This window comes from Aspergillus udagawae (genome assembly GCF_001078395.1).
Source record: "Aspergillus udagawae IFM 46973 DNA, scaffold_3, whole genome shotgun sequence".
NCBI classification, from domain to species: domain Eukaryota; kingdom Fungi; phylum Ascomycota; class Eurotiomycetes; order Eurotiales; family Aspergillaceae; genus Aspergillus; species Aspergillus udagawae.
Window position 1 is genome coordinate 3,240,886 of NW_025091266.1, and position 12,642 is coordinate 3,253,527.

The window sequence follows — 12,642 nt, forward strand, 5'->3', positions numbered from 1 at the left end:
AAGAAGCAGGGTTGATTGAAGGGGGGAAGACTACAGCTTGCCACGAGTTCTAGTGCTTTTAGCTCCAAACTGATGATTTTGTATATATCATAGCAATTCAATAGATCACGACACTTTTCACGTACGAACGACTATGAAATTCCCATGAAAGACATGTCATTTTTATGTCTTTTAATCTACCCGTCAAAATATTGACTCAAGTTGTAGTTACACCACCTCCTGGCAGAGAGCCAGGCATGTGGAATTGATCGCTCAGGTTACCACTGCTCTCTTCCCGAGTCATGCTGCGACTACGGAGGTCGCCAGTTTCAACATTGAAGCTGCTCGTTCGAGAGGCAAGGTCAAACGGCGGCCGTGTGCCCAATAGTCCCCCAAATCTGAGCACCTCTGGTTCGCGAGACGACTCCTCGTGACGGGCAGACCCGCTGACATCCGCCGCTGTGCTACTCCGCGGCGCATTAGAGCCCGTTTCCGAATCATCGCCGGTCCGAACTCCTGTTCTGCCCATGCGAGGCCAGAGGTCCGGCAGTCCCACGACCTGCACCCGAGGTTCGACAACGCGCTCCTCAAACCATGCGTGAACACGGGCTTCGACTAGCTGAGCGACTTTAGGCACGTCCTGGAGTCTGCTACGAGAGCCGATCAGCGACCGCACCGAGAGGTCAAGTCGATAATCTGGAAGAAAGGAAAACGCAACGTTGCTCTTTGGACTGGTTTTGGGCGGATTTTCACCGCTGGGTTCCTCAGAGCCACCTGCGCGAGGGCGACTTCCACCAGTCTGTTCTTCGCGCTTAGAGCGCCCATTCATTGTTGTCTCGGCGGTAGGGGGAGATGGGGACTGGGATGGAGTGTCGAGTGGAGGTGTGGAAGCGGGGACGAGAGATATGCAAAGGGTCCCGGAAAAGCGGACAACAGAGATGGAGAGTGCCACCGGCAGGATGGCAGAGCATGGTTTCGGATAATTGAGAAGTAGCTGCGTCTCTATGGCGATGGAGAGGTTGTCATCGCTCAGGTCGACGTCCATCAGTGCCTGAAGGCGTCCACCATCAGAATTTGGGTCATCAACAGCAATGATCCGACAATTGCTGAAGATAGGAAATTCCTCCCCCAGAGATATGTCCGTCACAGTAATTTTATCAATAAATGATGGCTTCTTTTCGGGGTTATTCAGGGCCGCCGTTAGCGAGCTGAGGATTGATGATGTCGGCGAGTCCTTCAACAGATATGCCGTTTGTCTGTACTGAGCAATTGTCTGAGCTATGAGAACATTGAACCAGTCCAGTGATTCTGGCTGGTGTGAAGAATGGTGTATCCTGTGTCGTCCATGCTTCGAGGAGGGATTGGTGGGGATTGCACTGTAGTAGGTCTTTCGCAGGATGGAGCGGGTGTTGGTCGCGGAGGACGGTACCGGACGGAGGACGTTCGAGTTAGACGGCTTTTCTCTCAATGTTCTTGTGCTTCCATCATGCTGTGCGCTGCTGTAAATCGAACTGGAACGCCGATGAGTAGTCGAACGATGAGAGAGGCCGCGAGACGGCGGAGGCGCTGCTTCGCCGAAGATGAAGAACTTGAGGAAGGCAGCAATGAGAAGCACGACAGAGAGCTGCCCCAGCAAGAACCCCTGTGTAAATGATAAACTACACCCACTTCATCAGCTATTCAACAGCCTTAACCAATAAGGCAGAGTGATCTTGACGTACGAGGACTGAGCCGGGATAGGCGTGGGGTCGTCTAGTTCAGTGTTGTCAGCCTTGGTTCAAGCATCAACAACGGAACGGAATCAATCGCACTTAGCTGAGAAGACATTTTCAGCTGCTGAATATGTTATCTGGTGCTTTCCATAGCCCCATTGCTACAACAAGCGACTCTGCAATTGAAGATTTCCAAAGAGTTGGAAGATCAAGATCAAGGTCAAAAAAGAATGACGAATGACGGACCCTGTCGGCCTCGGCCAAGGCTAGTCTAAGACGGAGCAGCCGCTTATCACATCCATATCGCTATTGGACTCCAACATGACCCATGAGCCCACGCCTCTGTGTGAGGACACGTTGAGCTTTACAATCTGTATATATTACCAGCTGGCTGGTTCTGCCTCGTCTTTGTGCTCATGATTAATATACCTGCAGACGGAGTCCTGCGCTTACAAAATACTCCACACCGAACCCAAATATCCATCTCGCACAATGCACTATCCGAGCATTAACTCACTGCTACTATGGCTCCTATGCTTTGCTCCCCCGGGGCTAGCATACGGTAGATCTTCGGAATCACCCCCTGGGCCAAATGCCATACTCCTCTCGCGAGTACAGTCGCTGACGCTCCGCGCCAATCGTCTCACATCCTCTCGCCGTGTTTCCCCGATTCCACAGTTGAAATGCGTGGGACCCTCAAAGAGCATCTGTGACAAGTACAAGATAGAGACTATGCGATGCACGAATGCTGGATACGACTACGACGAAGAAGATGTCCAATGGACTTGTACTGCGCCACTTCCGGAGGAGTTCATGTTGGGCGCAACAGATGTGATCTGCGAGGGGTACCGAAATGCCGACGACAAGTGGGTGTTGAAGGGCAGCTGTGGTGTCGAGTACCGGCTACTGTTGACAGAGCGCGGAGAGAGGCGATTTGGCAAAATACAAGAGGATGATCTGCGGTCCATCCCGCGTGCGACAAAAGGGTGGCGCCGAGGCATGGACGCTCTAGTCGACATGATTTTCCTCGGATTCTGGGCTGCGGTTCTCGTTATGATTCTATGGCCTATGGTCCGCTCCTGTTTTGGGCTGCGAGGCCGTCGAAGAAGGCCCAATGATGGGCGAGGTTGGGGCGGATTTTGGGGCGGAGGTGGCGGAGGAGGTGGCGGAGGAGGTGGCGGAGGAGGAGATGACAATGGACCTTACCCTGGGCCACCTCCTCCATACAACAGCTTTCCAGATAGTAGTTCATGTTCATCGCAGCCAGGGTGGAGACCGGGCTTTTGGAGCGGGGCTGCGGCTGGTGGCGTGGCCGGCTACGAGATGGGTAGGAGAAGCAATCGGCATAGCGACAGACCGTCATCTTCTAGAAGATGGGATGACCAAGAGCCTTGGAGAGAAAGCAGCACACGGCCACGTTCCCCTCCTCGGTTTTCGGCTACCACGGAGAGTACGGGATTCGGCTCAACAAGACGAAGATAATGCTTAGAATCGCTGACATTAGAATTGATTCGTTCGCTCCTAATTCCGCAAACTGTAGTTAACCTACCTAGACGCTGCATGACGAAGCTAGCATGTGTTGGACAACCTAGTTATGATACTACGCTCCCATGAAGCGAGAAGCAACACCGATAAGAGCCACTCAGGTAGACCGCAGAAAAGGCACCAGGCCGTGATCATGATCCCATCTCAAAGCCGCGCGACACAGTAACAGTATTAAACGCCCACCCATTCTACCAAACTCCGAGTCACCAAAGCGCTTAAATAATCAAGGAAAGTCATCAATCGTGCCAATAACTTCTTCAGTTCCGCCTCCCATAGCTCTCATTGCCTGTCTTTTGTTGTTTCGCTTGCCCTTTACGGGCAAGTTATTGGCGTTATCCAGCCCTGGCGCAGCACCACCATCAGTCGCACCGTCTGGATTGCGCAGCAAATCCTCCTGAGCCTGCTTTTCCTTTGCGTGTTGTTCCTCAATCCGTTTCTTCTCTTCATCCAATTCTTGCTGAACCACTCTGGGGTCATCGTACACGGTGTTGGTCATTTCGGAATACGTCGTGATATCAATCGTTTCCCGGGGGCCCAACAGTGTTTCCTTAATTCGTTCTGGAGCGCGCCGCTCTTCGTTGTTGAATTTCAGCTTGATCTGACGTCTCGACCTCCCAGGGAACAGCTTGCTGATCATCATGAAATCGGTGCCAAACATTCGCAAGCCTCGATAAAATAGATCCGTCATCTCTTCATCCCATGATTCTGTCTTGGACCGTTTTCCCCATGTGGCTTGGTTGATCTTCCGAGTAAGAGAGCTTTCCACCACATCCTCTAGCTCCCCCGCATTTCTCGCCGCATCTGCATACCGATCGACCTGAAGGGAAGCGGCATCAAGCACAATCTCTCCATTCACGATTCGCATCACAGGACCGGCCTGTGGCTTCTTGTCGACAGCAATATCGGGTTCCGCTGCGGGGGATGCAACATCCGCGTTCGGTTTGAGAGGGACTGGCGCTTGGCTCTCGTCCTCTTGTTGAGCTCGCTTGCGTTCCTGCTCAGCGAGTTCCATGTTGCGCAGTTCAGTTTCCCGCCTAGACATTTTCCCTGTTCGTAAATCCTTGCACAATTCCGACATTTTGACTACTGCTGGAGCGATTTCAATGAGATCTGCTCCCTCCGGTGTTGGCTCGCGCTGTTTGCGAGACCGCTGTTGCTTCCTCTTCACCTTGCCCGCCGCATCCTCAACATTGGAGATGCGACTCGCCCTTCTGCCTCGCGACTTCGACGCTCTTCGACTCTGGTCGGCGTTTGCTTGCGATTCAGCTCCATCGGTAAGTTCTGTAGTTTCTTCAACCGTCGGGGGTTGGGTAGATGGCGGAGTAATGACATGGGATGGCGAAAGAGTAGGACGGGTGGATGTTGTCGGCGATTCTTGTGTCAGCTTCAAGCGCTTCGATGGACGGATCTCTGTAGCGGTCTCAACAGGTGGAAGGTTCTGAGAACTAGCCGTCGAGGCGTCATCGCGGCTCACAAGGTTTTGGGGGTCTTCAATACTTTGGACAATTTCTCCTTGCTTCTCAGGTCCATTCGCCTCGAGATTTCTGGGTGGGCGTTCCGTATTGGCATCATGATGCGCGAGAGATTGAGATGGCGCAGGAGCTTCTTCAACAGTCACGCGCCGTGTGGGAGCCGAGAAAGATGCCTTACGTCTCGAAACGGGAATGGGAATGGCTGTCACAGATTTGGATGGTATTGAATCGGGTCTCGGGGCCCCCGACGACTCGGCGACGGGTAACTGAACATCAGCGGCAGATGGGACAGAAGGCTCCGGGACCGTAGCGGAAGGCGCGGGCTCGGCAGGAACTTTATCTAACGCCGGTTGAGTGTTTTGAGTAGTAGATGTTTGTGAAGCGGTACTAGGTCTTCGCGGTGGTGCTGGGGTGGCAGAGGGAGCCGGAGGGGGGCGTCGGGCCGGCGCCTTTGGAGCAAATTTCTTGCCCGACTTATCTGGAGACGGAAGCGGTCAGACGATGCAGCACGTTGTAGAAGGCAGGATTCAACACTTACTGATGACAGAACTCGAAAAAGATTTCATCCTCACAGCTCAGCATAGCTGGAGAGGAAGATAGCCACCAAATTCCAGGCCGATAACAGAACCGATGCGATGGATGGATGGTCTAGCGAATATACGCAGAAGGTGACATGCAGAAGTCTAGATGCTGGGTGTTCGTCTGAACTCTGGGGGAAAGTGGGTTCGGTCACGTGGGAGGCGCTAGGCGACGCTAAACCTCCCAGGCCGAAAATCCTCCTGGCTTCCCAAGTTCTGCTTATCACAACCACCTGCACGGCTGCGCCCTTCAACGTCAATCAGAACTTATTGTCACCTATACGGGCGGGTACTGCTGCGGCTATTGCTCCAGGCTGGTTGCTATTCAGTGGTGACGGCCTTCATCGACTTATGTCTTTCTAGCCACTGATGCCGGCCACCGAAGCATCTCCCGTCGCATGTTCCGAGTCCGGTATCGTCAAGATGGAAGACCGGAAGAGACCTGCTACTCATGATCCCAATGATTCTGCTCCACCATTGAAGAAGCAAGCTACTTCTGTCAATGGTGGTAGTAAACCGCACCCAGATGCCGATATGCCTTGGAAAGACGACCTAGACGTGAGTTGCCAACACTTGTTACTGAACCTTCAGTTTGTGACCAGGGGGGGTTTTTTTCAACCCACTTAGACTTCGGCTGAAGTTCTAAAAGATTTCGATACTGACTTACACTCTGTGGCAGCGATTCCAAAAAGATGCGATATGGCGGCAGATGCAAGAGTATAAACGTGAGAAGATGTCTCTGGAGACGAAACTCAGGGAAATGTCGAAAGCTACGGCCTACCATAATGACCATTTACGTGTAATTGATGCCTGGTTCAATCAGGTAAGTATCCTCGCGCAGCTTTCTTTCACCGGCATAGTCTCACTGCTCTTGCGATAGTTAATTGATGAGGTCAAAACTCTCATGGGCGCGTCGGATGATGACAAAGGTAGGCACTAACCTAGCTATATCATCATTTTGAGGTCGGCTCACTAATATTCCTCTAGATCGGCCTTCGTTCCGAAGTTCGCTGTTATTCGAAAATATGGAAGACTTTGAGAAGCATCTCAAATCCCGGTCTGATGATATACGTGCCATTATTACTCGGCTGCAATCTTTCTCCACAAACAGACCCCCAGAGGTTACAGATTTGCAGTCAAAACTTGCGAAAAAATTGGCCGAAGAAAAAGGTACTATTGTCGAACTTGAGAAAGTTTTGGCCGAGAAACAACAACTGGAAGAAAGCCTGGAGGCAGCGTCATTACGGTACATGGTGGCTGAGAAGAAGCTCGACCGGGCACGAAGCGTGACTGTCGCAAAATTAGAGAAGCAATATCTCCTGGGTGCTCAGCGACCTGGCGGCGATAGTGCGTCTGGAAGTCGGGAAGAACAGTCACCTGTCAACGGTGTGCCCTCGAGCGTCGAACGCAACTCCGAGTTGGAAGAAGCGCATAAACAGCTTGTGGCTGTTTCGGAAAAGCAGAAGGAACAGTTGCAAAAACTGGAGGCTGAGAATGCAAATTTACTAAGCCAAATCACAGAATTAAATATCAAGGTAAGGCGCTGATGGTTAGCTGTGCAAACTGCTGCTGACTGGATGTTGTTGATGTAGCGCACAAAGCCCACTGACGATGATTATGCGCATACGGACTTGTTCAAGCAACTACGATCCCAATACGACGACGTTGTAAAACGAATCAACCACCTGGAAGCAACAAACATTCAACTACGTGAAGAGGCTGCAAAGTTACGATCTGAACGGACTGCATATCGCAACCAGGTGAACGAGGAAACCCAGAACGTTATTGCCGAGAAGGAAGCGCAGTTGATGCGAGCTGAGACCGACTTAGCCCGAATTCGGAACGCCCGTGACGAGCTCTTGGCTGATCAGCAGATGCGTAAGGCCGCGCAAGAACAGGAGAAAATTGCTACAACCAAGGTTCAAGAACTTGCGGATGCTGCACAGGCCCGGATTAATGCCCTGGAATCTGAGGTAGAAAGGCTCCGCTTGCAGCTTGACAACACGAAAGCCGCGCATACAGAGATCGACGACATTCCGTTGGAAGAACTTCGTTCGAAGTATCAGAATTTGGAGCGCCAGTATTCCATGCTCAACACTGAGTTGACGTCGATGCAAACCGCCTGCAAAAAGTACTCTTCGTTAGCTTCACAGAAGGTTGCAGATTTCAGCGCTTTAGAAGAGAAGGTCGCCCGGTTGACTGCTGAGAAGTCGAAAGCGGACCAAAAGTATTTCGCTGCAATGAAAAGCAAGGAAGCACGAGAGTTGGAAGTTCGAACTTTAAGAATGCAGAATTCGAAGAGCTCAGATATTGTCTCGCAACTAAAGGAATCGGAGGCAACCACTCGCTCTCTGTTGGCCAATATGGAGAAGCAGGCTAGTGAGACGAAGGAAGCCTTGAACTCGATCTTCAGCAAGCATCATGCGGCTCAACAGCAAATCGCGGAGAATAACATTGTTATCGACGGTCTCAAAGCCCAGGTCAACGAGCTCAGGGCCCTCTCGGTGTCGAAGGATTCGTCATTGGCGAGTGCTTCAGGCGCCTGTCGTAAGGCCGAGACTGAGATTGAAAGCCTGAAAGTCACCCTTGCCGATACCAAGAAGAGCCTTGAGAATTGGAAGAACAAGAGTTTGGGCAATTCATCGTCGGAGTATGAGATGTTGAGGGTAAGTCTTTCTGGCCCATGTATAAGGAGGACTGATACTAATTGAATTGCTGTTCCAGAGTCTTGCACTTTGTACTGTCTGCCGCAGGAATTTCAAGAATACTGCGATCAAGACGTGCGGTCACGTATTCTGCAAAGAATGCGTGGAAGAAAGACTTACTTCTCGCTCTCGAAAGTGTCCAAATTGCAATAGATCATTCGGAAATAATGATCATATGCATATCACGCTATAAGTACTCTCGGTAATTGTTCAGTTTCCGAGTTCGTGCGCGGTCCGGTTCAAAGTTTACATTCATGTACCATAGTTTTTGTTGCCCTTCTCGTCCTCCCGATTTTTTCCCTAGCTTTTTTATTACCCTTTTTCTTCCCTTTTCTCTCGTGTTTTCAGACAATCATGGAAGGTTCATGGTGCGGTGTTTTTGCTCTACAAGGTTTAGCAGGATAGGGTCTCACTGGGGCCGGCGTTTTGATTTGCCGTTACGCTTTTCGAGCAAGATTTCCCGTTGCATAACGATCTGGCCAGACATGGTGCTGGTTAAGTCTTCGGCTTCAACTTTTTTCTTTACACCATTTTCCTTATGTCTTGCTCTCTTTCAGGAAGAGAGACTGTTTGGATACCCACTCTGTGTTCCGAGTAGCACCGGTGGTGGGGAGCCGGGATACGAGATGTAGGATTACCTAGGACGAGATGATGAATGCACCATGCTCATGGGGTCATGGCCTTAATGATGTCGTTGACTTTTTTTTTTTTTGTGGTAGACAGTTCTCTGTGTAAGTTGTTAAGAATTGAATATTCTGCTATAGAGAAGCTCATGCCGCCCTACCCAGAGGTCCAAAGGAGGGACGATCTGGCCCGCATCCTCTACTGCAGTGTCCCATTCCCGGTCGATTCGTTCTAAAATCATAGCTTGTAGGGCCTTGCTGGCTAGCACGCTTTGCGCCTGATATGGCCCCATCACAGATGCGCGAACTGCAGCACTGAGAACTGCCTTGGCATGATTCAGCATGAAAACATACGCCGTCTGCCGGAGATCGACACCCATAGCGAGGCATACAATGCCCCAAAGAGGTGCAAGATGACCTTTGGGCCCTAATTCATCCGCAGTGCCAATCCAAGATTTGAGAGCGTCGGACAAGCTTTCAATCATTTGCACGGCCTTAGCAGCGTCTGTCCCGCTGACAGACGGCCCCGAGACGTATGCGCTTCGAAATGCTCGCTCCCAGACGCCAAGTAATGCCCTTCCCTGGGCGACACTTGCCCTCTGAGCAACAATACAAGGCGTCGAAGCGTCCATATCGTTGTCTAGTGTCTCTAGTTCTTCCGGGTTCCTATAGGCTGCAAGGACATACGGGAGGGAGGTGCTTGCGATTGACGCAATTGACAGTTTGAGGAAGTGATGGAACGATGCGATTGTTGTCACTGAGCGAGGCAAAGGTTTATTGTGGGCTATGTAGGACTCCAGACCGCTGGAGTAGGCAAAGGAGCCCAGTGGGAGGGCAGAATCAGACAGAAGAAGTAATGCATGGTTTGGCGAAAGGTATGGTTCGTCTATTTCGATGTCAGTCTTCAGGTACGACAACCATGGCGGTGCAGGGGTGTCGTCACAGACCGTTGGAGGGTAATTCCCTGTGACCCTCTGGGCGGGCTAATGTGAGGCGTGTCCGGGCATTGCGCAAACGATACTCGAGATCTGCAATCTCTTTCTCCAGAGCTTGTATACTGTTCTTCCCATTCATTCGGGCATCCCTCACTGTGGTAACAGAAAAAAGGAGGAGGACGATGTTTGCGCGACGAGCTCCTCCATACCATTTGCGCCAAAGCATAAATACTGCCCGCTTCTTATCTCAAAGACCCAAATCCACTGATAAGCTCGTCCGAACATCGGAGGTCCCCGACTCCGGCGGTGGATGTGGGCAGAAAAAGGCGGATCGACAGGAACAGTGAAAGCAATAATGGTCCGATGCCAGCTTCTGATCGCTTTTCCGCACATTAATACTATCCTCTGGCATTACATCATGCGATTACTCTAGACCAAGAGCTTCTACTGACGAGATCATCTTTATATTATGTCAGGAAAGCGTCTTTTGGATGCTATCCAATTATTCAATGTCGCCAAATCAGTTGCGACGAAACACCTTACGCTGCGGCAACGGCAGCTAGACATCTTCACAAGGACTTCTTCCCTCACCAAGGGAATTCAGAGGCAGACTGAGGGTTTAATACTGACAGCCCAAGCTGCAGCTGCTCTAGCAAAGCGATTCAATGAACCTTCTCCTTCCGAAGCTGCGCCGAAAACCCAGCCCACAAGCACGCCCACGTCCTCGCAGCCAACAAATGCGGAAGCCCGTTCAGGTCTCTCTCCGGACGAAGCGAAGAAAGCTCAAGGACAGGCCGAATTTCAGATTCCATCCTCGGCTGCGGAGCACACTGTGAACAATGGCTCGAGTGCATTGAATGTCAGCGAACAACAGGATGTCTTCTATCAGCGTTCTCAAGAGTCGACGCCGGGATTATCGGGGCTTCCTCGAGTGAAGCTTCCAAAGACCATCAACGACACGCAAGTGAACGTGGATAGCTCTCTTAATGCAGACGTCTTCCACTCGCCTGTGGGCACTGAGAAGTCTGCGTCCCAAGAAGTGTCTACCACAGAACAGCAAGATGTGTCGTCGGAGATGATGAAGGAAATTCTCCACAGCCCCAAGGTTGCCAGACTACTTTCCAAGAAAGCACCCTCGGATATAAAGAATCCGGATTGGAGAGCTAAAGGCTTTTCCGAAAGTTCGGTCAGTCGAAGGTCAGCCTCGGCTCCTGTCGAGAATGTCAAACAAACTGACAAGGAAGACATGGAAATGATTGGGGCCAGCATTGCTGAAGATGTTGCGCTGGTGCGTCATCTAGTCGAGTAAAACGGCACAAAACACATATTGACATTTTGATAGAAAGATCACCGGATCACAGCGGAGCTCAAGCATAGCGATACCTATAAGATGACTGAATCTCGAGTCCCATCGTCACGGTTAGGTAGATTATGGCAATACAGTGGACTGGCTACCTCGATGGCCTTTGGAGCCGTGGGCGAGGGCCTGCGAAGGATGACCGGGAGCAAAGAAGACTATGCTGGGTCTATTATGTTTAGTGCTGGAAACATGGAACGACTGGTGGCCAAACTCTCAAAAATGCGAGGAGCCGCCCTCAAACTAGGGCAGATGTTGAGTTTTCAGGGTCGGTACTCGAAACGATTCATCATTGCATTTGTGGTGAAGACTAATATTCTTCAGACAACAAAATGCTTCCAGAGGCTATTCATCAGGTTTTACAGCGAGTGCAAGATCGAGCAGACTATATGCCAGCTTCCCAACGAGACAAAGTCTTGGCTGATAATCTTGGACCCAACTGGCGAGATCTTTTCTCCACGTTCGATGAGGTTCCAATGGCGGCAGCTTCGATTGGACAAGTTCACGGAGCGGTGCTCAAGAGGACTGGCCAGCCAGTTGCCGTCAAAGTCCAGTATCCGGGTGTTGCTGACTCCATTGACTCCGACTTGAATAACCTTTCTATCCTTCTGACGGCATCCCGTCTTCTTCCGAGAGGTCTTTATCTGGACAAGACGATCGCAAACGCACGGACGGAACTCGCGTGGGAATGCGACTACATCCGAGAAGCCGAGTGCGGCAACCGTTTCAGAGAGCTCGTAAAGGACGACCCCGTTTTCTTGGTTCCAGAGATCATCCCAGAGGCTTCAGGAAAGCAAGTCCTGACCATGGAACGTTTGGAAGGCATTGCAGTCACCAAGATCCACGACTTCACCCAGGCGCAACGTGACTGGATCGGCACGCAGATTCTACGCCTATCCCTCCGCGAGATCACGGAGTTCCGCTTTATGCAGACAGATCCCAACTGGACTAATTTCCTCTACAATGCGAAGACCAATAAGCTGGAACTTCTTGACTTTGGTGCGTCTCGCGAGTACCCTGTCGAATTCATCTCGAAATATATCAAAACACTTATCGCAGCTTCTCGCAATGACCGGGAACGCTGCCACAGCCTCTCCATCGACCTGGGCTACCTGACTGGTCATGAGTCAAAGGCCATGGTAGACGCCCACGTTTCTTCGATTCTCACCCTTGCCGAACCGTTCATGGATTCTTCGCCAGACGTCTACGATTTCCGCAATCAAACCATCACGGACCGAGTCCGGAATTTGATCCCGGTTATGATTCGGGAGCGACTTGCACCTCCGCCCGAGGAAACCTACAGCTTGCATCGCAAGCTCAGTGGAGCATTCCTGCTCTGTGCGAGATTGGGAAGTCAAGTACGATGCAAGGAGCTATTTGCAGACGCAATCCAGAAGGCGGAGAAGTCTGGACTCGACGTTGGGTTGTCTCGGAAATAGATCAGAAGGAGCATGGTGGTACTTGAATTACATTGCCATGCTATGTATTACTATAGAAGAAGGCCAAGTCTACTCTTGTATAATAGATCATGTAAATTATAGCATCATAAGACATATCAAGACGCATGACGCAGAAAACCAGCTTGAATTTGAAGTATGCTGTGAGCTCGCGTCTATGTCTGCATTAAAAAGAGGTCCAAGGGAGAGTATTGACTTGTATGTCTCGTGGGAGGTGGAATACATCTAGAATAGCAGCAATAGCCGTTGACGCGGAGGGTTTGACGCTGAATAGTTCCA

At 51.0% G+C, this 12,642-nt stretch overlaps 6 protein-coding genes across 6 annotated transcripts; 3 read left to right on the forward strand and 3 right to left on the reverse strand.

Annotated features, from left to right (window-relative positions):
- Window positions 1-196: 196 nt before the first annotated feature.
- On the reverse strand, window positions 197-1,806 carry mmm1 (ERMES complex subunit MMM1; the record flags this gene model as incomplete). Its single annotated transcript, XM_043289899.1, has 3 exons — window positions 197-1,637; window positions 1,701-1,731; window positions 1,791-1,806. 3 exons carry the CDS (start codon window positions 1,804-1,806, stop codon window positions 197-199), a joined length of 1,488 nt encoding a protein of 495 aa, XP_043145834.1.
- Window positions 1,807-2,183: 377 nt separating this feature from the next.
- On the forward strand, window positions 2,184-3,173 carry Aud_004964 (DUF1183 domain protein; the record flags this gene model as incomplete). Its single annotated transcript, XM_043289900.1, has 1 exon — window positions 2,184-3,173. One exon carries the CDS (start codon window positions 2,184-2,186, stop codon window positions 3,171-3,173), a length of 990 nt encoding a protein of 329 aa, XP_043145835.1.
- A 286-nt stretch (window positions 3,174-3,459) lies between these two features.
- On the reverse strand, window positions 3,460-5,274 carry Aud_004965 (transcription factor TFIIIB subunit BDP1; the record flags this gene model as incomplete). Its single annotated transcript, XM_043289901.1, has 2 exons — window positions 3,460-5,186; window positions 5,247-5,274. 2 exons carry the CDS (start codon window positions 5,272-5,274, stop codon window positions 3,460-3,462), a joined length of 1,755 nt encoding a protein of 584 aa, XP_043145836.1.
- Window positions 5,275-5,655: 381 nt separating this feature from the next.
- On the forward strand, window positions 5,656-8,144 carry Aud_004966 (E3 ubiquitin-protein ligase BRE1; the record flags this gene model as incomplete). Its single annotated transcript, XM_043289902.1, has 6 exons — window positions 5,656-5,844; window positions 5,966-6,109; window positions 6,167-6,215; window positions 6,274-6,821; window positions 6,879-7,952; window positions 8,040-8,144. 6 exons carry the CDS (start codon window positions 5,656-5,658, stop codon window positions 8,142-8,144), a joined length of 2,109 nt encoding a protein of 702 aa, XP_043145837.1.
- Window positions 8,145-8,730: 586 nt separating this feature from the next.
- Window positions 8,731-9,688, reverse strand: Aud_004967 (urease accessory protein UreF; the record flags this gene model as incomplete). The annotated part of the gene is made up of 2 exons (XM_043289903.1): window positions 8,731-9,500; window positions 9,562-9,688. The coding sequence occupies 2 exons, from the start codon at window positions 9,686-9,688 to the stop codon at window positions 8,731-8,733; spliced, it is 897 nt and encodes a 298-aa protein (XP_043145838.1).
- Window positions 9,689-10,018: 330 nt separating this feature from the next.
- Aud_004968 (protein kinase COQ8) lies at window positions 10,019-12,345 on the forward strand (the record flags this gene model as incomplete). Its single annotated transcript, XM_043289904.1, has 3 exons — window positions 10,019-10,837; window positions 10,892-11,174; window positions 11,231-12,345. 3 exons carry the CDS (start codon window positions 10,019-10,021, stop codon window positions 12,343-12,345), a joined length of 2,217 nt encoding a protein of 738 aa, XP_043145839.1.
- Window positions 12,346-12,642: the final 297 nt, after the last annotated feature.